This window comes from Cotesia glomerata, linkage group LG2 (genome assembly GCF_020080835.1).
Source record: "Cotesia glomerata isolate CgM1 linkage group LG2, MPM_Cglom_v2.3, whole genome shotgun sequence".
NCBI classification, from domain to species: Eukaryota; Metazoa; Arthropoda; class Insecta; order Hymenoptera; family Braconidae; genus Cotesia; species Cotesia glomerata.
The window spans coordinates 28,566,607-28,593,606 of NC_058159.1; the positions used below are offsets into that span (position 1 = coordinate 28,566,607).

The 27,000-nt window shown below is 30.1% G+C and overlaps 2 protein-coding genes across 3 annotated transcripts in view; both read right to left on the reverse strand.

The window, feature by feature from the left end:
• Window positions 1-11,638: 11,638 nt before the first annotated feature.
• Window positions 11,639-27,000, reverse strand: part of LOC123258551 (forkhead box protein J1-A-like) — a 28,934-nt gene continuing 13,572 nt past the window's right edge. Inside the window, exons 5-6 of the mRNA XM_044718631.1 lie at window positions 13,785-13,796; window positions 11,639-11,656 (exon numbers count right to left, since the gene is read on the reverse strand). The gene's annotated coding sequence lies outside the window, so the exon portion shown is untranslated. The remainder of the gene's footprint in view (window positions 11,657-13,784; window positions 13,797-27,000) is intronic.
• Window positions 17,764-26,749, reverse strand: LOC123258550 (WD repeat-containing protein 81). 2 transcript variants are annotated; one of them, XM_044718627.1, is made up of 9 exons: window positions 26,397-26,749; window positions 25,891-26,050; window positions 25,550-25,811; window positions 25,324-25,486; window positions 24,844-25,242; window positions 23,780-23,980; window positions 23,574-23,719; window positions 23,239-23,423; window positions 17,764-21,808 (listed from the first exon to the last, which is right to left on the reverse strand). In XM_044718627.1, exons 1-9 carry the CDS (start codon window positions 26,610-26,612, stop codon window positions 17,787-17,789), a joined length of 5,754 nt encoding a protein of 1,917 aa, XP_044574562.1. In that variant the 5' UTR covers window positions 26,613-26,749; the 3' UTR covers window positions 17,764-17,786. The 2 variants fall into 2 exon arrangements, with proteins under 2 accessions (XP_044574562.1, XP_044574563.1); XM_044718628.1 differs by lacking the exon at window positions 26,397-26,749 and having other exon boundaries at window positions 25,887-26,006.

The following is a 27,000-nucleotide window of genomic DNA, read 5'->3' on the forward strand; positions in this document are numbered from 1 at the left end:
AAAAAAGCGTGAAGTGTATGGTGTAAATAGTTATAAATAAGTTATTGACAGATAAGAGTAGAGTGTTTGTCATTTTGATAATATCATAAAAAGCACCCCACGCTTTTTAAAATAAAATACATTTTTTTTTATTTACACTATTATTAATTTATATTTATTGAAATTTTTAACACTATTCTTAATTTAAATTTATTTTCTATTTTTTAGTTTGGTTTTCTATAAAAAGCGTGTTTTTAGTTTTTTTAAACTATTATTTATTTTTTACTTTTTAGTTTGGTTTATTTATAAAAGCGTGATTTTTAGTTTTTAAACTATTATTTGTTGATTATCAAAAATATTCAGGCGCGCAAATTACCCACGGAGAGTTACATACTGACATACTGACATACTGACATACAAGTGAAGCTAATAAAAAATAATTATTTATAAATATTATAAATACGGGGAATCAGAGTTCGATTTCGGAGAGCGAGCCTGAGAAACGGCTACCAGAACCAAGGAAGGCCGCAGGCGCGCAGATTACCCACGGAGAGTTACTGACATACTGACAAACTGACATACAAGTGAAGCTAATATAAAGCGTGTAATTACTGGTCCTTATCATGTTTTGTCTTGAAACTTCTGAGCAGCAATCCAAACACAAACTTTCTTGTTATTGATTTTTATTTTCGGTCTATCACTCTTACTCAAGTACACTGATAGAAGTATTTGTTCATACACGAAAAAAAGTATACTGTAATAAATAACAGTCGATTTATAATAAGTAATGACCAATTGCTAAAAATTACCATTTCAAACAGTAAAATCGTGATTTTACTATTCACTTTATAATATTTACCATTTAAACTTTACAATTTACTCTTTACATGAAAGAAAATACTATTTCAAACAGTAATATTCGCTATGTAAATGTCTAAAATGTTAAAATATAATAATTAAGAATTCAGACTGATATTTATCATTTCGTACTTAAAAAATGATCTTATGATATATAAAAAGTATAAAATCAAGTTAGTAAATTTCTAATACAAGCAACGTCAATATTTACAAAGTAAAATGGTAAATTTTAAAGGCAACGCTAAAAATCAAACTGTAATTCAACTAAAAATCAAACTGGCACTGTCCCACAAAATATCATCGGTATTATCAAAGTTTAATTTTCAGCCATGGTTATAGTTTATAAATTTTTTTGTCATTATCTAGTTATGTTAAAAAAAAAATTAAAAATTTTTTTTTATTTTTATAATCTTAGACACAGATAATCCTGACGATGGAGATGGCATTGAACTAATACCCTGATGAATTTATTTTTCCTTAATTTTTATTAGTTTTTTCACTTAAATAAATATTTGTTGACATAAATTATTAATATTTAATAAATAAATATCAGATTTATTAAATACAAACAAATCATTTTAAATACTAAGAAATATTTGTTTAATACTAATAAGTGGTCTCTAATAAATGATTTGTTAAATATTAACAAATATTTTTAACTATGAACAAATCTTTCTATCAGTGTACTTCAATTTGATGAAATTCGATAGTCGTCAACGTCGACGATAAATTTTTAGCAATATTTCTAATATTGCACATCTCAACGCGAAGCCAATACGAAAACGCTAAGAGTAAATTTGAAAATTCTAAATTAAAAAAAACTGTTTGACCTGAAGACCTTGTAGAGAATGCAAAAACTATTCAATTAATATATAACAATCATTAGAAATAAATTTATCTAGACTTTTAGAGCCGAATTCATCCGGATTCACCGTAATTCTTGCAAATTCACGGAAACGCGAAGATGTAAAATTGAAAATTTCAAGTTTCTAAAAAAAAAATTATTTCATCCATTTTTTCAACTAAAAACCTTGTAGGGAATGCAAAAACGATTCGATTGGTATATAATAATCATTAGAAATAAATTTATCGAGACTTTTAGAGCCTAATTCATCCAAACGCGAAGATGTAAATTTTTTTTTTTTTAATTTCTGTTATTGTAAAAATTTTCTCTAATTTTCAACGATAAATTCCCTCTTCACATAATTTTGTAAGCCAGTTTTCCATAATAAAATTACTTATCGCGATTTTCTAAAGTTTTAATTAAACTTAAAAATAAAACCCTAAGTATCCAAAGTTAATTATGAAAATCAGACCAATAAGAAGCTTAGAACGATTGAAAGAGATTGACATGTCAAACTATTAAAAGATTAATTTCACGAAACAATCTTATCGTGAGTAACAACTCATATTTAAGAGTTTTCACTGCAGCTCCTCTAAGAAGCAGTCTGCAGCATTTAAGCCATATCAAATCTTGTATTTCACCGTTTAGCCGGCTTAAATTCCGGTTAAATACCTCCAGTTATAGTTTAAGTTATTTCTTCTACCAGCATAAAAACACCGAAAGCTCTAAAATCCTCACAAAGAAGCCAGAAGATAAGAACATTTTCAGAATTAAAAAGTCGCCTAGTTAATTTATTTATACCTAAAAAATTTATTAAAACTCATTATTTCCTTCAAATACACAAGATTAAATTTTATTTCCAAGTAAGACGAGCGATGATGGTCACTACCGGTCTCAGCCGGACCCCCATCGAGACAGAAGTCTGAAAAGCGGGGTTAAAATAAAAAAAAAAAAAGTATTTCCAAGTAAGACACTTGAATTTGATCGTTAAGTATCCGACTTGTATTAAACTTCCATCATCAGAATTTCTGAACATGTACTAAGGACTCTTGAGCTAATAAACTGTAATCCCGATGATAAAAATGGAGCATCTTCTTTTCTTAAGAAGTACTTAGCCTGGTAGAATACGGTTATTTGCGTGGTATTATCATAGAAGCTACAGTCTACAGTCTGTAGTTTATCATCGTCAATATTCATGGGAAACACGTGTATCGAGAGATCGAGACCTCAAGCGTTGGAATTGACAATCATTGTATATTGATGGTATAAGCAAAGTTTGCTTGTGTACGTCTTCTCTCCTCCGAGTAGAATGGTCTTCATCAATATTCATCGGTTTCGCATTTACCTTATGCAACAACTATATTTCATTTATAAATTTTATAGAAGTAAATTATTGTTAGTTGCAAACGCAAACTCTTCCTCCTGTCCCTGCTGATTCTGTTAGATCGGGTTATCGAAAACAGACATGAGCACACGTTCTCTATAAATAAAACTAAATATAAAAATAATTTACACTCTCGACTTACGTACCACACACATTACTCTGATTATTAAATAATTTTATTACCAGAGAGGGATAAAAATAAAAATGATTTCAAGTGTATTACCGTGATATATTTTCTCAAAGCTTTAACAAATTCTGGAATAATCGAATTTTTATTTTATTATCTATCGTTTTTTGTTCCTTATGATGACTCTCGTTGGTTTTATATCTCAGGAGTATAGTACATATCTTCAAGAATAGCCTGCATCGATTTTATCGAGAGATGAGAGTTAAGGGAGGAACTAAGAAGCAATATCCTTGGTACCTCGAGGGCTAAAAAAAATATCCAGAATTATATGTTACAAAAAAGACAATCGTCGTTAAATAAAATAATGAATTTTAAAAAATAGCTTTATACCTCTTATGCTCTACACGGAGAAAATTTTATAGTAGAGTTTATTATTTAGTTATGGTAAAATCTATTAACTGCATGGAAAAAAATAAATAGTAAATGCAACATGATGCAGTCTTGGTGAATAAACATGATGAAATCGATAGACAAGGTACAATTGGAGGCTTGAATTATGTTACAACAAGACACTTAAGAAGGGTTTACATTTTTTCTCTCTCTCGCCCTCTATTGGACAAACGAAAGTATCTCTGTCATACTTGTACAACTTATGGAATCTTAAAACGCATTTTATGCATAAATAAATGAAAATTTTCTAAAAAAGCGCTTCGCTCTTTGATAGATAATTTAATTATCTATCGAAGAGCGAAGCGTTTTTTTTTAAATTTTATCTCATTCATGAACAAAACTCGTTTGAAAATCAACTATCAACCGCTCTTAATTTGAAAATAATAACAATTGATAATAATTTAATTACTTTTATCACAAACCAAAGCTATTGGCAATAAAAATTGTATATAATTTAAATAAACAAAGATATCGTTCACAAATTGTATAATTCGATAATTTACTCTTACTAGAAAATCGAACGCGCTTTGCGCGTTTCTGTCAAAATGTTTTTTATCGACAATTTAATTAATCAATATTTTTACAAATTTTACTTATTAATATTTAACCGTTTCCATGGTAACCGTTGCTATGATAACCATTGCCAAAAAAAGTCACCATAGCAACGAAAAGCGACAACAATGAAAACGTCACATCAACTTTATAATAAAAGTTATGATTATTTTCATGGAAAAAATTTGCCATAGCAACGGTTACTATGGGAACGGTTACTATGGCAACGGTTACTATGGCAACGGTTACCATAGCAACGGTTACCATAGCAACGGTTACCATAGCAACGGTAACTATAGCGACGGTTACTATGGCAACGGTTACTATGGCAACGGTTACCATAGCAACGGTTACCATAGCAACGGTTACCATAGCAACGGTAACTATAGCGACGGTTACCATAGCAACGATAACCATGGCAGCGAAAAGCAACAACAATGAAAACGTCACATCAACTTTTTACTAAAGGATTTTCATCGGCAATATTATAAATCCTAAAAAACCTAGTTACTTTATATAATAAATAATGTTTCTGAAGCATAAATATTTAATTATTGCAGCTTAAATTTATGCTATCAAGGCTACATGAAAATCATGTTGCTGCCACATGATTTTTCTCATGCTACCGCAACATGATTGTCATGTAGCCGAAACATGACAAATAATGTTGCTGCCACATGATTTTCTTATGTTGCAGCCACATGATATGTCATGTTTCGGCTACATGAAAATCATGTTGCTGCCACATGATTTTCTCATGCTACCGCAACATAATTGTCATTTAGCTGAAACATGACGAATCATGTGGCTGCAACATGATTTAATCATGTTCATATACCAAGACTGCATCATATTGCATTTACTATTTATTTTTTTCCGTGTGAATTTGATAGTAGTAAATATTATTTAAATAATTAAGTGAACCATTTGAATTGTAGTATTTACCATCCTGATGGTAAGTATTACTATTATGATGGTAATCAGTAATAATAACTTCTATTATTTTAATTAGTTACTACTATTATCAAAATTGTAATTCCTGATATAACCTGATGGTTACAGTTACCATCAGTAATAATAATAGCTACTATCTAAGCTAGTAAAATTTATTTAAAAGATTAAGAATCTGCCTTAGCGTAGATGCATTTCTGAATTAACTAAAAGCAATTGTAGCGCAGTGTACTGCACAAAAATCGGGATTAAATTGGGATTGAATTTATATTTAAATTTTTATTTGTCTAAAACAAGTTTCAACGCCAAATTTTTCAAAAAAAATTTGAAATTTCCTAAAAAATCAAAATTTTCAATGAAATTCAAATTTAAAAAAGAATTGAAATTTCAAAAAAAAAATTTTTAATCTTACAAAAAATTTTTAAAAAACATAATTTTCAAAAATGATGTCATTCAAAGTAATCAATAACAGCTCTAATATTTGAAAATTTTTATCATATATGGATTTAAACGATTGTGTTATTACTTGTTTTAATATTTTAAAAGAAAAAATGTACATAACTAAAATATGGATGCAAATAAAGAATTTAATTAAATAAATTTATATTATTTTTTCTTTTAGAATTTTTACAATCTGAGATGGTTACAGTTACCATCTTCGATTATAGCAGTTATAATTTTTAATAATTACAATTATCATTTTCGATAGTAATCGTTACCATTATTAATAGTAACTATTACAATTGTCAATTATACCAACTATTAATTTGTGACTAATTAATTTTATTACCATTTCAGATAGTAGGAGTTAATATTTTTGTATAGTAAATAGTATAATTAATTTTTCTCCGTGTAGCTTTATACCTCTTCTGCTTTACTCGTTTTATTGCAGGTATTAAAAAAAAATTATAAGTCGGTTGAGTGTGTGAATAAGCGAGAAAAAAAAGAAGAGGATTTTACTTGACAACCTGTGGTTTCATATGAGCCCATTGTTTGGAAAGTGGACTTTTTGTTCTAGTTATTTAGTACTCGAGTTTGTAGTTGCTTACTAACTTCTTTGTGCCTTATATAATACCTTATGCTTCTTTGCCGCTCTCTTTGTTCCACTCTCTTTTACTTCCTTTATTTTTTTCGGAGCTCGAGACTCTCGACACTGATATCAACCGGTGAATTACTACACGCAAATCCTTTGTCAGTTCAGGCTATGACTTGATAATTTTTGTTTTTTAAATTTTTTATTCCTTCTAATGGAATTAAATTTTTTTTCTACGCTCGAATTATTATTATTGTTAGAATATACAGAGAAAAAATATTAGAGAAGTAAAAATATCATTTTTTTATTACAAAAACTTTCAAATTTTTTTAAATATATCTTAAGTAATATTTAAAAAGCTGGACAGGCAAAAGAAAAATTATAAAAAAAAAAAAAAAAAATTTGATTTGTTACCAAAGACTAATACCTAATATTTGTATAATAAAAATAAGGAGAATTGTAATTGTAATGTGTAAGGAAAAAGTGTATAATGTCGATTTTTACTTAAAAATAATTATTTAATATTTAATATTTAATATTTAATTTAATTTAATAAATAAATTTAAAAATATTTTGAATATCAAAGCTTTGTAAAACACATGAATGTGATACAAATAAAACTCATATCTATCTATCTATCTTAAGTAATATTTAACCTCATCATATATAATTAGAAATCTTTTTTATATTAACAAAGATTTTTTTTAGAAAAAATCAATTTTAAGTAAAATTTAGAATCATTGCAAAGCTCTTGACTTGAATTTGTGCCTTTTCAAGGTTTCATATCATTCTCACCGATAGTCAATTTATTATAATAAGTATTTAGGCTGCATTCGAAATGTACATTTCGATTGCGAAATATACAGTTTAGATACATTATCAAGAAATGACCTTATGTCCTACGAACTATTGACATTTTTAAAGTTATATGCTCACCCCGACATTACACTCATCGATACCTTTCATTTGAGTACCCACATCAATTTTTCATATATTTATATATATATATATATATATATATATATATATATATATATATATATATATATATATATATATATATATATATTATAAATAGAAATATATGAAAATATATCAAAAATGCATATGGGTACTCAAATGAAAGCTCTTGACGAGTGTAACATCAGGATGAGCTTATATCTTTAAAAACGTCAATAATTAAGAACGTACAGGACAATTTAACATAATTAAGAAACGATCTTGTATCTTGTGAAATATCGTCATTTTTTAAGTTATAAGCTCACCCCGACATTACACTCATCGAGACCTTTCATTTGAGTACCCACATCAATTTTTCATATATTTTATATATTTATAAATATGAATATATGAATAATATATCAAAATGCATGTGGGTACTCAAATGAAAGCTCTTGACGAGTGTAACATCAGGATGAGTTTATATCTTTAAAAACGTCAATAATTAAGAACGTACAGGACAATTTAACATAATTAAGAAACGATCTTGTATCTTGTGAAATATCGTCATTTTTTAAGTTATAAGCTCACCCCGACATTTCACTCATCGAGACCGTTCATTTGAGTACCCACATCAATTTTTCATATATTTTATATATTTATAAATATGAATATATGAATAATATATCAAAATGCATGTGGGTACTCAAATGAAAGCTCTTGACGAGTGTAACATCAGGATGAGCTTATATCTTTAAAAATGTCAATAGTTAAGAAAGTACAGTGCAATTTAACATAATTAAGAAACGATCTTGTATCTTGTGAAATATCGTCATTTTTTAAGTTATAAGCTCACCCCGACATTACACTCATCGAGACCGTTCATTTGAGTACCCACATCAATTTTTCATATATTTATATATATTACATATATGTATATATGAAAATATATCAAAAATGCATGTGGGTACTCAAATGAAAGCTCTTGACGAGTGAAACATCGGGATGAGCTTATATCTTTAAAAACGTCAATAGTTAAGAAAATACAGTGCAATTTAACAAAAGTCATTATTTAATAAAGCAAAATTTTATTTATTAATAGTTCATAAGTCACGGCAGTCACATAGTGACTGCAAGGTTGCTAGTTTTAATTAAAAACAAAAAATTACCATAAAAATTAAAAAAAAATTTGAAATAAATAATTTACTGAAGTGTTAAAAAAAAATTACAAAGTAAAAAATTTAATTGACAAATTTTTTCGACGTAATAATACAAAATTTTCTACTGTGTTGTAATGAAAATATTACAAAACTCTCAATCTTCATATATGTCAATATAGAATAAAGATGAATAATAACTGAGGAAGATCGAGCCGTTTATAGACAGGAAAAATGATAATGGAATCGAAAATGTCAACTGAGTGATAGAGAAATAATTAATGTCTTACCAATAATTCTCATTATCTGGCAGAGTAGTATTTGTGGATGAAAGGAGATTTCAGTGGAATCGGATTACTGGATGCCATTAATACAAATGCAGGATAGCAGCTGGTATAGACTAGTCCACGTGACCGAGGACATACATATACCTAGAAGAGAATGCGACAGAGGAAGAGGACTGAATTCAGCTCTGCAGAAGAACTGAGAGCAGTAGAGAGGACAGATAATAATAGAAAGTGCATTAAAGGTGTCATACGCAAACGTAAACGTTTATCACCCTTCATTTAAAACAAACATGCAGCAATACCTTAAAGCTTAAACCGAAAACGAAGTTAACTTCTGAACAATTTATATCATCTACCCGGAAGTCCTCAGTACACTATTTACAACTGTAAAGTAAGTGCATTGCATATAATAAGTACTTGAGGATATTAATCCGCGACTATACAACGCCCAGACTACTCTCTAGGGTTCACAACAAGATAAATATTCATTTTCATAATAAATTTTCCTGATATTTATTATCATTATCATAATAATAGCTAGCGAATGAAATACCTTGTTTTGTATTTGGATGTAAATCATTGAGTGGAGACAACGTCTAGTAGCTTAATATATTTAATATTTAATGATTTTATTTTATTCTATGTAATTCACGGTGTAGAGCTAAATTACAGCAATTGTGTACTAGTGAAATATTATTAAGGTATACTGTAGAATCAAGTTTGCGAATTTGAGCGTTTGAATTCCCGGTCTGGAGCTAAGAGAGAAATTGAGGATGAATTTGCATAATTGTCAGGGACGATTTTACTAAAGCTTAACCGAAGCTTTGGATGGAATTAGCTGCATTGAGAGTTTAGAATGCTGTGAGGGAGAATTGACGTGGGTATATTATACCTTTACGGATAATACAGCGTTCGGAGTAAGGGTAATTCACGTTGTGGCTTATGAATTTACTCCTTGTTCGGTATTACAGGAGAAACGGTGTAAGTGCCACTGCGGCCAGACATAAATAATTGGTTAGTAACTAATGGATAATTTTCATTCTATAAGTACAATTCGAGATTTAGTAGCCAAAAAAAACAACAAATTCAATTTTTTATCGATTGAAATTATGAAATTTTTACCTACAAGCAAAAAAGAAAACTCGAAAAAACCGGTGACGTTAGCCGAGTAATCTAAGGCGCATGGCCTATAGAGAACTCGGACTAACTTACCGGCCAGGCGTGGGTTCGAATCCCAAGCTGGTCTTAGAAACCAACTTGGTTGATATTCGGCCCTTGCCGCGTAGGTTAAGATTTACACAATCCAAAAAGACCCCAACGTACCACTCCCAACAGTTAAAGTCGGCGATATGACCACAGCAGTTAAAACCGACTCTAAATAATAATTAATAAAAAAAAAAAAAAAAAAAAAAAAAAACTCGAAAAATTACATTATTCACGGAAAAAAGTAAACTGTGATATTCACTTGGATTCCGGTTAATTTTTATAGTTTCAAACAGTAAAGCAGACATCGGGGTGGCAAAAATATAAATATTACAGAACTTAATGTAGAAAGTATAAAGGCCACAATTTATAATTTAATATATTAATTACCGTAACTCTTATTCTTTCCCGTTTCACAGCATTATTTATATTTGTAAAAATGCTTACCGTAAGATGGACGGTGTGGCTTAATGTATATAGAATAAGCGAAAGGAAATTTAGTATAGACCGGATAGCTCAAATGGTAGAGTAGCCGACATGTCTTCGGAAGGTTCTGGGTTCGAATCCCAGTCCGAGCTATCTAATAATTTTTTCTCGCATATTCTATAAACTCACATTAAGATGATCCTCTCCACATTCCTTTCTCAATCCTTTCCTACCAATATCCTGTTACGTGAATGTGGAACGCTTCACGTAATAATTACCGTAACTCTTATTCTTTCCCGTTTCACAGCATTATTTATATTTGTATATATACAGTATATATACAAAATAAGTGATTAGTAGCTGTCACTATAGTAACTAACGACTCTTTTATCTTAAAAAATTGCAGTTTCAAACGGTAAAAATTGCCATTTCAATATATAGTCCATTTTATGAGGAGAAGGGGAACTCAGATGAAAGAGAAGAGGGTCTCACTCTGAGAGAATTTAACATTTGAAACAGTAAAAATTATACTTTTAAAATATACATTTTACCAGTCCAAGAAAGTCAATAATTACAGTTTGATTTTTAGCGTTGCCTTTAAAATTTACCATTTTACTTTGTAAATATTGACGTTGCTTGTATTAGAAATTTACTAACTTGATTTTATACTTTTTATATATCATAAGATCATTTTTTAAGTACGAAATGATAAATATCAGTCTGAATTCTTAATTATTATATTTTAACATTTTAGACATTTACATAGCGAATATTACTGTTTGAAATAGTATTTTCTTCCATGTAAAGAGTAAATTGTAAAGTTTAAATGGTAAATATTATAAAGTGAATAGTAAAATCACGATTTTACTGTTTGAAATGGTAATTTTTAGCAATTGATCATTACTTATTATAAATCGACTGTTATTTATTACAGTTTACTTTTTTCCGTGTTTAATGCAACGTGGCGCAAACTGAAAAAATTACAGTTTCAAATTGTAATTATTACAGATTTTATAAGAATTTCATTGTAAAATGTAATATTGACATTGAAAGCTCTGAAAATTAATATTCAAAAAGTGAATATTGAAAAAATTAATAAAAATTGAGTATATATTAAATAAAGCTTGAAGATATTAACATTTGATCTCATCAAAATCAATCACATCAAAATCATAAACATTTGATCGTCGAATAAGTATCGCTATGTAATTTAATTATACGTTTTTTTTGGATTTATGTATACTGTTCCAGTCCTATGTACAGATGTAAAACATCTCTATAGGACAGGTATTAATGCGTACTCTCTTTTTGTGCTATGTATTTTATGTACCTGTTTTTTACTGGTAATAAATATTATTATTATTAAATTTTCATTCTATATCGAACTTTTCGAGTCGACAAAATTTTTAGAACTCTAAAAATTAAAGAATGGTAAAATGTAAAAATTATTTTAATTAAAAAAATTTTTTTGAATTATTTTCGCTTAAAATTAATAAAAATTTACAATATAAATTATCTAGATATTGAATTTATTCTTTAATTTTTGGATAAAATATAAATTTTTTTTTTTTTATTCTAACACGCAAAAAAACACTGTAAAAATTACATTATAAATAGTAATAAGCGTCGCTTCGTATAAAAAACTAGAAAAATTGCAGTTTAAAATAACATTTTTGTAAATTCAAACTTTGAATATTAATTTTCAGAGCTTTCAATATAATATTTATATTTTACAATATAATTCTTAGAAAATCTGTAATAATTACAATCTGAAACTGTAATTTTTCCCTTCTTTTTTCGATGAAGGTAGTAAAATTTAAAAATCAAACTGAGAATTAATACTTATTTCTAAAAAAAAACTGAAAAATCGAAACAGAAAATAAAAAAGTAACGTCGACGTAAGCCCCAAGATACCGGATGTTATAATTAGAGTAATTCCTTGTTCTTCCTGAAAACTACATAGTAGAGCGCATGACCCAGTAACGGTGTGTTATAAATTACGACGTTATCTATCACGTCGAGAGCTCTCTTTTCCCAAGTTGGCTCTTTTTTTGTACACCCTTCGTTCCTTTTTGTATCCTTCCGGCTTTCGCCGCGGGAGCCGCTCATTCTTCAGTTCCTCGTCGTTGTTTCTCTTCTCTTCTTGTTTTTTCTTTTTTTTTTCGCTTCTCTCCTCTCGGGGGAACAAAATCTACGCGTGCACTTGACACCGGGCCCCGGACGCCGTGCAGAACGGCTAATTGGTATGTTGCCACCGTAGTCCCGTCGGATACACTTCCATGTTACTTTATCTGAATACCCAATGATCTCTGACCTCATCATAATTCTTTTTTTTCGCTGCTTTTTTAATTCAAATGCAATGAGAATATGTAAGACATACAAAAGTTCTGAAGGATTCTTACCGATATAATTATTTATCGTCGAAAATTTCTGAGAAGTTCTCAAGTTTTTAGCGAAGATTTAGTTAATGATCAATTGTGCACAGAAAAATAATTAACTTGAATTAACATGTCAACAACAAAAATGTAAAAATTACATTATAAATAGTAATAAAAGCATCGCTTTATATAAAAAAAAAAAAAAAACTAGAAAAATTGCAGTTCGAAATAAATTTTTTCTAAATTCAAACTTTGAAAGTTAATTTTCAGAGCTTTCAATGTAATTCTGACAAAATCAGTAATAATTAAAATGTATTTTTTACTTTTTTTCTTTTTTCCGAGAAAAGAAAAAATTCTTGAACCAAGAAAGTAATTTTAAAGAGTTTCATTGTCTTGGATCAAAACCAAAAATTCTTGAATCAAGTAAAATTTACTTGAACTAAAAAAAATTTCTTCATTTAAAAATTTTTCTACTCGAATAAAGAAAAGAAAATTCTCCAAAATTATTTTATTGATTCAAGTTAATTTTTTTTCTGTAAAAGAATTCAAAAATTTCGCGTACACGGAGAGAATTTCATGTTAAGGGTAACCATCCCTATTTTGTAGCTTCTACTATCCAGGATGGTTATTAACTTTTACAAAGTTAAGATGATAAATGCAACTATCCGGCAATTGTAATTAGTACAATCAGTATATATTAATTCCCACAATTATGATGATACTGTTTACCATCTAGATGGTAACTTTTATCATTGGAGATAGTTAAAATCATCATGATTGCAATCATAAAAAAAATAAACAGAAAGTATAAAAAACTAAATTTTTTCGATTTTAAAGTCAGAATATAATAACATTCTAATGTTTGACATAAGAGTGAGTATTGAAAAAAGTATATCTATATTATTAAGAGAATAACAAAAATTTTGTCTCCAGGATAGTCATATGATAAAATCGGTTTTTTTTTTGTGAGATTTAGTGTCATTGCAAAAGTTTTGACTTGAATTTCCACCTTTTCAAGGTTTCATATCATTCTCATCGATAGTCAATTTATCATGATAAGTATTTAGGCTGCATTCGAAAATGCTCCATTTCTAGACACATAATTAAGAAATGACCTTTTATCTTGTTAACTATTGACATTTTTAAAGATATAAGCTCATCCCGACATTACACTCATCGAGACTTTTCATTTGAGTACACACATGAATTTTTCATATATTTTATATATTTATATATATATGTATATATGAAAAATATATCAAAATGCATGTGGGTACTCAAATGAAAGCTCTTGGTGAGTGTGACATCAGGATGAGCTTACATCTTTAAAAATATCAATAATTTAGAAATGATCTTGTAAAATATTGACATTTTGAAAGATATAAATTCACCCAGACATTACACTCATCGAGACCTTTCATTTGAGTACCCACATCAATTTTTCATATATTTTATATATTTATATATATATGTATATATGAAAAATATATCAAAATGCATGTGGGTACTCAAATGAAAGCTCTTGATGAGTGTAACATCAGGATGAGCTTATATCTTTAAAAACGTCAATATTTAAGAAAGTACCGTGCAATTTAACATAATTAAGAAACGACCTTGTATCTTGTGAACTATTGACATTTTTAAAGATATAAGCTCATCCCGATGTTACACTCATCGAGACCTTTCATTTGAGTACCCACATCAATTTTTCATATATTTATATATATTATATATATGTATATATCAAAATTGATGTGGGTACTCAAATGATAGCCCTTGATGAATGTATCATCGGGATGAGCTTATATCTTCAAGAATGTCAATAGTTAAAAATATCAATTTAACATAATTAGAAACTACATTGCATCTTGTAAACTATTGACATTTTGAAAGATATAAATTCACCCAGACATTACACTCATCGAGACCTTTCATTTGAGCACCTACATCAATTTTTCATATATTTTATATATTTATATATATTATATATAAATATATAAAATATATGCTTATATCTTCAAAAATGTCAATATTTAAGAAAGTAGAGTGCAATTTAACAAAAGTCATTATTTAATAAAGCGAAATTTTTGTTTATTTATAATTTACAAGTCACGGTGGTCACATAGTGACTAATATTTAGTACTACTTTTTAGTACTAGCTGCGATGGTAATAATTACCATCATGATTGTAGAATTTACAATCAATATGATTTTAGCGCTTAACATATTATGATTAAGTTTACCATCTTTAAGTTACCAGCCAGATGGTAATAATTATTATCCAGATGGTAAATGTAACTATCTGGATGGTTCAGTTAACAATATGGATAGTTCTTGCAATCATTCATACTAAAAAGACTGTTTTTACAATACTCGGATAGTTGTATTTACCATTAAATTCTCTCCGTGTAGTATCCAAAAAAAAAACGTTCGTTTTATCAAATTATTTTATAAGCCAAGGTTTTAATGTCGTGCAATAATTTTATCATCTACTTCTTATTAAAAAATTTTCAATGTCAGTAAACAGAAAGCTATTTGGCATTAACACAATTTATAACAAAGTTTACGTTTCCTCGCTCGTAATCATAATGAAGATAATTCGTGCTCTTACGACATATTTACGGTCTTCCTGTTTCAATTTACTTAGAGTTATCAAGAAAACCCTTAAACGCGGTGGTATCCTGGATAAAGTGATGAAATGAAAGTTAAATGACAGCGCATATTGCTGTACAAGAAGTTATCTGGTGTAATTTTACCGAAAGAATTTTTTTCATTTCGCTTATATTTCTCCTACTAGTAATAAAGAGTCTCATCTTACTTGATGACAAAATTATTAAATTATTTTATCTTTTGAAAAATTAATTAATCACGCAAAACCTAGCTTATATATTTTAATTTTAATTTGATGATAAATGATTATTATAATTATAATAACAGTAACTCATGCTTTCATTATAATGTATGCCATAAATAAGCTTCAAAGTGTGCTAAAAATATATTGTTCATTTATAAATCAAAGAGGGGTGAAGGAAATGAGGGTTGGAGTTTATTTTACTCACCTCTTATTCAAAAGGATAAGTTGATTTAACTTGTTGTGCTGTACTTGAATTATTCGATTAAATTATTCAACTATTGTCCTTCAAACAGTTGGCTTCTTTTTTTTTTATTTAAAAACTACGTTAAAAGAAAAAAGAGCATTTTTGTTACAAGAATTTAAATTGTTTATAATTTTTAACACTTTTCTTCTTTAGCTGAAGAAATTATATTTTTCTTGTCGTATATTTAATTAATCATAATCATACTAGTAAGATCGATTAAATATATTAAAAAAAAATTAGGAAAACGGTTGACCCTAAAGGCCATCCCTGCAACTTCCCGCTAATTCCGTCAATACCTGGCCGCTTTTTTGAGCTCTTCGAGCTCAAAAGTACAATCTGTGTGTTGTATTAAGCTCTCCGAGCTCAAAAAGATACCTTTTCTATGCTTTTGAGCTCTTTGAGCTCAAAAGTCTGATAGAAGTTTCATAGAACACTATTTTTTGAATGTTCATACCGCAATAACTTTTGAATGAATGAACCGATTTTTACACGGTTGGCGGCATTCTACGTAGTTTTTTAAGCCTTATAAATAATTTCTAAGTTTTAATTGGTCAAACTAGAAATTTCGGAGTAACTCTGAAAAAACACTTTTTTCGGTTTTCTTTCGTTCACGATATCTCTCGATTGAATCAACCGATTTTGACCGGATTGGCGGCGATCGACGTGGTTTTTCAAGATTGAGAGCTAATTAGTTTTTGGAATCGATCGGTTGAGCCGTTTAGAAGTTATCCCAAAAAAACCACTTCAGAAAAAAATTTTTTTCCTACTTTTTTTTAGATTTCTCCAAATTTCTCAAAATCTATCGGTCCGAATCGGTTCAAATTAACAGGAAATCTAAGTTTGGCGAAGCCCTTTCGAATGGCACCAACCGCGATGAAATCGGTTCAACCGTTCAAAAGTTATAAGAGGTTTACATACTTACACACACACACACATACATACAGACATAGTGACACCCTCGCGGGAATAGTCAGGAAAGCTTCCTAGGACCTCAAAACGTCGAGATCTGATGAAAACTCGATTTTCGAAAAACGGGGTGAAAACAATAACTTCCCGATTTTTGAAAATTTTCAATTTTCTTAGCGGGAAGTTAAAAATAGAATTTTTTGTGATAAAAAATTTGAAGTCTTGAATGAAATACTTGCTGAATTTTTTAAAAATTGTTTTTTTTTTTCTGTATGAAACAAATTTAATTAAAAAAAAAAAAAAAAATGTGATTTTTTCAGCTAAAGAAGAAAAGTGTAAAAGACTTTAAACAATTAAAATTTTTTATCTTTATATAATAATTTGATAGAACTTTTTCCGTAAAGAGAAAAATTCTTGAACCAAGAAAGTAATTTTGAAGAGTATCATTGTCTTGGATCAAAACAAAAAATTTTTGAATTAAGTAAAATTTACTTAAGCCAATAAAAATTTCTTAATTTAACAATTTTTCTACTTAAATAAAGAAAAGAAAATTCTCCAAAACTATTTTCTTGATTCAAGTTAATTTTTTTTTCTGTTTACACTGATAAAAGGATTTCTTAGTATTTAAGAAGATTTCTTTGTATTTAAGAAATCATTTCTTAAACATCATTTTTTAGTATTTAAAAAATATTTCTTAATATTTAAGAAATATTTCGTAGTATTTAAAAAATATATATATTTCTTAGTATTTAAGAAAGATTTCTTAAATACAAAGAAATATTTTTTAAATACTAAGAAATGATGTTTAAGAAATCTTCTTAAATGTTAAGAAATCCTTCTATCAGTGTACAATTGATCACTAACTAAATATTGCTAAAAACTTGAGAACTCAGATATTTTCAACGACAATAATTACATCGGTAAGAATCCTTCAGAACTTTTGTATGTCTTACATATTCTCATTACATTTGAATTAACATAATATAATCATTAAAATGTAATGTGTCTCTCTTGTGTATAATTCACTATAATTATAATTATTTTTAGTGGCCCTGTTAATGGCAAAAGCTGTTGGGCCTAAGTGTAAATAAATAAATAAATAAAATTGAAAATTCGAGTTTTAGATTTTTCATACTTTTTATTCATATAATTTAAAAAAAAAAAAAAAAAAAAAAAAAACAATAAAGTACATATATTTTCAATATATAAATAAATTAACACAGTAAAGTAATTCCACCGTTATCAGATCCAAGTAAAAGTAATCTATTGAGCGGTAGTACAGTCATCGTAGTCAAAACACCTTTAAAAGCGTCAGATTTTAATTTAGAAGAAGAAAACACCGCAGTATTATCAACCGCCGCATGCACTCCAATTCTATTAGCAGTAGTCCCAGAAATCAATTGCTGTTCATACAGCACCATACAATGAACCGGTTCAGTGGCGCCTTTTAAATGAAACTTAAGTTTCCCATCAACAGCGCTCCAGACTGCGATAGTTTGGTCCAGCGACGAGCTAACGATAGTCGTCTCATTAACCGCTTCTAGTTGTAAAATTTCGCACTCGTGGCCTTTCCACGACGCAATTATCAGCCCAGTCCTAATATCCAGAATCGTAAGGACTCCTGAAGCCTGCCCTAGAGCTACCCAATGGCCACTGGGCGCCACAGCAATGCACCTAATAAGCCCCGCAGGATTGATAGCTACCTTGAGTTCATTAACGTAGCTAAAAGTGCGGCAATCTATGACATGAAGAGTGACATCAGTAGTCGCTGCTAACAGCGACGTAGAAGGAGTATTATTGGCAGCAAGAGCATTAACCGGAGCCTGCCTCGAGCTTTCAGGACACCCTAACAAAGATCCCATAAAAGGATCCCAACAATGCACCGTTCCGTCGCAGGTAACAGCGTACCTCATAGATTCCAAAAACGTGAGCGCTAAAATAGACTTTTTGTGGCCTGTGTACGTATATTGGCAAGAAGAAACTCCAGTACCGTCACCTTGGCTCCTAATGCTCCAAAGTTTAACACTTTTATCCCTAGCTCCGCTCATAAAACTGTTTTCATTGTCTAGAACATGCAGACACCTCACACTATTAGTGTGTCCATTGAAACTCTGCAGTTTTATCTGTTTGATATTAAAAGTCAAGTCTTTATCAGGCCGTCCGATTTCATGCTCCCAATAAGCAAGCCAATTCCCCCGAAGCTGCCGACCATGAGCCGCAGATCCTTCGCGGCTCGATAAGTTAAAATTGTCCTGATCACCAACTTCAATTCTATTACCCACCACAGAAATATTCCCAAAGCTTCCGACTCCTTTTACAACATCATCTTCTAAAGTTTCTGTTTGCAAATACGCTGGGTCAGATTTGCTGGAGCCGATATCACAAGTCGGTAGAGTTTGTTCATATTTTTCGCAAAGATCGCGGATCAATTGATGGTTCTTCAACAAGTCTTCCATCGTGCCTTCGTCTAAGTGGCGGTAAAAAAGCAGATACGCTTTGTGAGCGAATTCTAGGGTAAAAACCGCTTTGAGCTCTTCAAAAGCTTGATTCCTCTGAGGGTCAGATTCGTCACTATCTATTATCGGGGGAGAAAACGATACAGCCATGTCCGTAACTGCAGTTTGAATTCCCACTGAAGAAGAGTCTACTAGCGTCCAATCGTGCGAATCTTTCAAAATTTCACTGCGTTCGTTGATTTTTTTACTATCTCTATCCCGTTTTTTGGCAATTTCTTCATCTTGAATTAGATTTTGGGTAAATACCTTGTCAAAGGCTAAAAAGAATCTTTGAATCGGTACTGATAGGTGGGATTTTGTGGTAGCGCTTCCAAGACGAATGCTGAAGCTTGATAAAACTTCCAAACATTTGTTAGCTAGTGCAAGTCGCGCGTTTACGCCGCTGGGAAATGAGTATCTAGTGGTAGAAAGAATTCTTACAGCTGGATGCAAAATAGATTTTACTATCGTTTCATACAACGCGTCCATCAACGAAGCGTCGCCGAGGCACGGAGTTACAAACGACAGCAATGCAAGACAAGAAACCAATCCGCCTTCTAAATTAGGAGTCAGTTTACGCTTACATAAAGTTAATAATTCCGCCATGTGACCGAAATACTGCAAGATTATCATCTGCTCTCCGTACAAATTTGCAATTGCTGTCAAAGATTCTAGAACTTTTATCGCGTTTACATCCCCTACTAATCGGACTTTTCTCCAGTGAAGTTCCTCAGAGTACAAATCTTCGTCTATAGGAAGTAAATTATTGCTCCCGGCGTAACAGAGTGTTAACATTCGCAAAAGATTTCTTGAAAGGTGACGAGCTGTAAGAACCGGACCTAAGCGATGAGACAGCCAGATTACCGACTCAGCGCTTACTTCCGAGACTTTGCACTCTTTTGACGGCAAATGCGAGTCGTTATTCTTCCCAGATTCATCTAATTCATCGTCGACCGCTACTGGTTCAAAAACAGACTTAGTTTTTTCCGAATCAAAGTCTAAAGTTGAAATTTGTACGGTTCCGGTGTATGAGCTTGAAAGTGGCAAATCTTCACTGGAAGTTTTACTTCCCACGTGGCAGCCAATAGTGTTAAAATCTGCGACTAATTTTATCCCCCGGTCGCTTTTGGGGATTGGGATAGTAGGCGATTTTATAGTACCGGGAGGAGAATTGCGCACGCTTTCGTCAATAAGGTCGTCAATTAGATTCAAATTTAACACTAAATGTGGATCTTGAGGAAGTTTTTCCGTAGGAGATAGAGTTTCCTCCGTTTCCATCGTGAAAACTTCCTCAACTTCGTTTTCAATTGTGGGGGTGTCACGTGAATTTTCTAGATCACAAGCTAGAGTAACGGAATTTAAATTCTGCTCGGAGTCTACTGAAGAGTCCTCGTCTAAAGGGGACAAAACAATTTCTCCGTCTGCAGAATTTTCACTCAAATCGCAGCTCTTTAAATTTCCCGCGCGCTGACGATTTATATTCAAAGCTTGAGGGTGATCTCGGTAACAACCGACGGCTTCTACAAGCGGTGTTATAAAATTCTCTAGAAATCTTCGAAGGCCTAAACGTACCGTTAGTTTAAGAAGGAAACTTCGGTGGTAGAGTCGCATTGTACGGAATTTAGCGAGTGTTGATGGTGATAAATAATCTGCGTAAATATTGCTATCAATTATAGAACCATTTTCGTATAATTTAATAATTGGGGCGAGAAATGTTTCCGCAGTGTCTTTAGGGCCTAGTGCTTTGGCAATTGGATCGAGTAAATACCAAGCTGCTAAAACTGCGCTGTAGGGTTCATCCATTATTTGTTTAATATGCGGAACAATTAATTGTAAAATAGAATTAAAGTCACTTGAATTTCGCGTTTGAGATTGTAAAAGTCTATCTAATTCTCGGGCAAGTGATTTTACTTTACACTCGTTTATTTTGCATAAAAATTGAACGCGGGTTTTTAATGCCTCGGGTTCGTCTTCGCGAATAAGGGAATTTAATTCGCGGACTAAGCTGCTGTACTCTTGAAGCATTTCTACGACGTGGAACAGGTGTTGGAAATAACAGTAAGGTAGAAGATTTGTGGAAAGAATTGGTTGGAGGAATTGGTGAGCTGAGGGCGGTGGTAAGCCCATTGATGTCACTGTGGGGTACCGAAAGGTTGCTGGTTGCTCGTTCTCACCTGTAATTCCGTAACTCTTAGGAATAATGTCGACTTGCAGCAGGAGAGCCACCGCGTTTCTCACACATTTAGGAAGTAAATCCGGAAATTTAGTCAATACGTTGACGCAAGTTTCGAGTCTTTGAGCGAATGAAATCTTGCTGGTATTCCAGGTGGCGCGAAATTTACTCGGGAGGAAAATTTCTACGATCAAACAGCCGAGGATCTGTTGCTCTTTGATGCGAGCGGTAGCTACTACTTGTCTGTAGCTTGTGAAGCCCGTTTGGTTTGTTATTTCGGGATTGTAAATTCGGTGAGACACTTTGCTGATAAACGAGTGCATTGATTCTACTTGATTAAGCGCGGCTGCGGGATTGTAATCTTTGGGAAGTTGGATTGTTTGCGTTGACTTTTCTGAGCGGGAATTGTCATCCGTGGTTAATAGAGATCCGCGGGAGCGACTCAGTAAGCGACTTAGAGCTAATGGAGATGATCTTGTTACGTTTAGTGTGACAGGTGATTCTACTTCTTCAAAACCAGAACTATGGCCCTCGTCGTCGCTTGTTTTGTCTGCAGATTTGTCAGTCTCTGGAGAAATAAATTAATAAATTTATTATTTTAATAATTAATTGATTTAAAAATAAAAATTAATTATTGATGGGGTCAGATTTTTTATTTTAAGGAGAAAATATGGGTCGTATAAACAAATTTTTTGAATAAAATGTTGTTCAATATTTAATTTTATAATAAAAAATGTTTCTTATAATTTTTTTATAGGGCCAGTAACAAAGCAGTAATTTTAAAATTAAGATTTTTATAATTAACAAAAATTTGTATTTTTTTGGATGGATCTTAATTTTGGAAATTGTGCTTTTTCAATGTTTCATACCATTCTCACCAATAGTTAATTTATGATGATAAGTATTTGGGCTGCATTCGAAAATGCTCTATTTCTAGATACATAATTAAGAAATGAACTTGTATCTTGTGAAATATTGACATTTTTAAAGATATAAGCTCATCCCGATTTTACACTTATCAAGACCTTTCATTTAAGTACCCACATCAATTTTTCATATATTTATATATATTATATATATATATATATATATATATATATATATATATATATGTACATATGAAAAATATATTAAAATGCATGTGGATACTCAAATGAAAGCTCTTGATGAAGTGTAACATCGAGATGAGCTTATATCTTAAAAAATGTCAATAATTAAGAAATGACCTTGTATCTTGTGAAATATTGACATTTTTAAAGATATAAGCTCATCCCGATTTTACACTTATCAAGACCTTTCATTTAAGTACCCACATCAATTTTTCATATATTTATATATATTATATATATGTATACATGAAAAATATATGAAAATGCATGTGAGTACTCAAATGAAAGCTCTTGACGAGTGTAACATCAAGATGAGCTTATATCTTCAAAAATGTCAATAATTAAGAACTGACATTGTATCTTGTCAACTAATGACATTTTTAAAGATATAAGCTCATCTCGATGTTACACTCATCGAGACCTTTCATTTGAGTACCCACATCACTTTTTCATATATTTATACATATGTATATATAAAAAATATATGAAAATGCATGTGGGTACTCAAATGAAAGCTTTTATTGAGTGTAACATCGGGATGAGCTTATATCTTTAAAAACGTCAATATTTAAGAAAGTTCAGTGCAATTTAACAAAAGTCATTATTTAATAAAGCAAAATTTTATTTATTTATAGTTCACAAGTCAGGGCAGTCACATAGTGACTGCAAGGTTGTTAGTCATGAAAATCTAAATTTTGAAATTGCGACTTTTTTGTTGATATTGAGAAAAATTTATGAAGCATTTTTTTTTAGAAAATTAAATTTTGAACAACTTTTACTTGAAAAATATTTTTATACGACCAATATTTTTGCTATGAGTAAATATTTGAATTATTCATTTTGAAATTTTGGCGAAAATCTTCTAATTAGTTATTATAAAATAGCTTACTTGATTTTTTTGGCGTCAAATTGCGTATTCTAGGCGCTGTTTTACTCCAATACGGTGAAGGGACTATTTTCTGAGGATGGGGATACGTAAAAAGCTGAACTACCCCAGAATTGGTCAAGTTTGTATGATTGTCAACAAGTTGTAAGCAAACATTCTTGGATATAATAGCTGCTAAACCGGATAGTCTGCGTAAACATGAAACAACAAATAAAAAATAAAAATTTAGAGACAGTTTTAAATAAATAACGTAGAGCTATAGAAAGGTACTTCTTAATCTGGGTTTTCTGCCAGGTAATCCCTAACCATAGCCACAGGGTAAAAGAGCGCTGTCGTACTTATAGCCAAATGTTAAGTCTATCCAGTGATGCAGTCTCTCCGACACGTAGAAACTCTCCAGTGCCTCACGATGCTTCTCGATAAAGTCTTCGGGTGACCGGGCCCAGCTTGGCAACTCCAGGTCTGGTAAATCTTCATGGATTGACTGTAATTGATTCATAATTTCAATAAATAATCATCAGTTTATTTATTAGCGGTTAATTACTTTAAAAACGTTAGGGTCTGTGAAGAATTGTGGAATACATTCGTCTGGACTCCATTCTTGGAGCCGTTGAATGGATGCTGGATACTCCCAAGGAACCCAGTGTGACCTCACATGCTTACAGAGTACGGATCTTGAGTACCGTCGAGATAAGTATACATAATATGTTATTTCTGATAAAACGTCAGACACATGATGACCTACCTATTGTAAATAAAAATTATTAATTTAATTATAAATTCATAATTAATCAGAAATTAATGACCTTGTACCTTGTGAACTATTAACATTTTTAAAGATATAAGCTCTTCTCGATGTTAGACTTATCAAGACCTTTCATTTAAGTACCCACATCAATTTTTCATATATTTATGTATATTGTATATATGTATATATAAAAAATATATCAAAATGCATGTGGGTACTCAAATAAAAGCTCTTGATAAATGTAACATCGGGATGAGCTTATATCTTTAAAAATATTAATAATTAAGAAATGACCTTGTATCTCGAGAACTATTGACATTTTTAAAGAAATAAGCTCATCCCGATGTTACAATCATCGAGACCTTTCTTTTGAGTACCCACATCAATTTTTCATATATTTATATATTTTATATATATGTATGTATGAAAAATATATGAAAATGCATGTGGGTACTCAAATGAATGCCCTTAATGAGTGTAACATCGGGATGAGCTTATATCTTTAAAAATATTATAAATTGACAAAATACAATATAATTTCTTAATTATTGACATTTTTAAAGATATAAGCTCATTCTGATGATACACTCACCGAGACCTTTCATTTAAGTACCCACATAGATTTTTCATATATTTTATATATATATATATATATATATTTCTGATATTTGTGAAATATATAAAAAATTCATGTGGGTACTCAAATGAAAGCTCTTGATGAGTGTAACATCAGGATGAGCTTATATCTTTAAAAACGTAAATAGTTAAGAAAGTACAGCGCAATTTAACAAGTCATTATTTAATAAAGCAAAATTATAATTATTTATTTAATTAAAAAATAATATAAACATTAAACTAACTTCAGAAGTTTGAGAATTAAAAGTCAAGTCCAGCTGCCTATCGCCTTTATTTAATCGAAACTTTGATTTCGTAAGATCTCGCCAATTTTTTCCAGATCTTGAATTGAAATCTGTTACCCAAGGCATCACGTGGTGACAACTAGGATCACCAAATCTACGTCCAGCTAAATTATTTAACGCTGTCAAATAATCGAAATTACTAAGCTGGCCATAGATCCACATCTCACAGAGTGTTTCAATATTTTGATTAAAACCAAAATTTGGTCCTTTTGTGCCGTCTATTTTTGACGGACTAGAAAACGATTTTTTAACAGTAGAATAATTTTTTTTTTCATCAATAAGAGCGCGAGTTTGGACGTCAGGTTTCAAATAAATATTGTCATCCAATTTAGGCAGTACCTGAAATTTAAATAATTAAAATTTTTTTAATCTAATCTAAATTAATCTTATATAATTATTAATGAGTAATAATGACAATACTTGTATTATATAATTATCCATTAATAAAATATCACTGAGAGTTATTTCACCGAGAGCAAGTCCCGAGTCATGAAGATCTCTCGATAAATGTAGTAATTGATAGACTAAAAATAAAGGTTTATTGTAACTTGTCGATAATGTGGCAGGACTATACATCACACACCTGAAATTAATTAAGTATTTTTTTTTTTTCTTCAATTAAGTTAATTAATAAAAATTTTCTTACTCTTGGAGGGAAAATTTAGCTATTTGCTCATGAAAGAACATGAAAGCTGATGATGTTTCAATAGCAAACATCGCTGGTAAAAGATTGCAATGTAAATTATTGCTGTCATTTACACCAGGAGTTACTGAAATGACTTTACTGTCTTTTATGTGTATCAAAGGACAACTGTAAAGTCGAGATAATACTTCATGCATCACTGCAATATCATCACTGCTTGGCGTTAATAATGGCTGTTCTTTAGATTCATATAAATTCCATATACCTATAAATTTATTATAATTTTAATAAATAATTGAAGTTTATAAATTGATGAAATATTTATAAAACTCTCAAATACTTGCTATAATATTTTTTATAAGACTCCTTCCATAAATTACGATAATTTGTTTCTGAAACGTAACGTAATAATTGTGAAAATGTAAGATCTGATTGAATTTTTATATTTGTGGAATGTTTATCCCTGGGTAATGGTATCGCATCACTGAATTGTTTCTCATAAATCTGTAATAATAAACAATAATTAAATAATTATTAATATTAATAATATTTATGATTCTAAAGTTAGCTAACAGCTGTCAATTTTTTAATTTTAGAAAAAATCAATTATATTAAAAAAATTATGAAAATTAAAGTAGCAGATATTTAATAATTTTTAGAATTTTTTTAAGAGATAAATTAGTGCAAAAAAAATTTTTAAAAAAATTGACATGTAAAAATTTTAAATGTAATTTTTAAAAAATAATTTTTTGGAACAAAAAAAAAATTATACAAAAAACCTTTCTAATATTTATCAACTTCAGTGTCATTAATATTAACCTATGATATAGAAAAAAAAAGAAAAAATTACTTTTATATAAATACGAGTCCAATTAGATCCTAGTTCTTCGAGAGGAGGTTGTGCAGCTATTTCATCAACAGACAAACGTTCGTGTGTGATAAAATTAATTTTTCCAATGTTTTTTAAATTAGTTAGCCAATTTTTGTTCACTGTCACACATATTCTCTCATCGACGAATTGCATGTATTTAAAAGGAACGTTTAATTCTGAATTAATAATCTCCATGTTTTTTTATTTTAAAAACTAATTAATTAAAAAAATCTTATATTTGTTCCTTGTTTGTTTGTTCGAATGTAGAAATAACTTTGTTTTTGGAGTACTTGACAGTAAGCTGTCATTTATGCTATAAACACAATAAACAATAAAAAACCAAGAATATTTTACTAAAATTGTGACAGATGGCGCTTCAGTCTGCTTTAAGAGGAAACTTTGTTACCAGCTGACTCGAAATGGCGGCTCTTATGACTATGACAATAATAAATAATAGTTTAAAAAAACTAAAAACACGCTTTTTATAGAAAACCAAACTAAAAAATAGAAAATAAATTTAAATTAAGAATAGTGTTAAAAATTTCAATAAATATAAATTAATAATAGTGTAAATAAAAAAAAT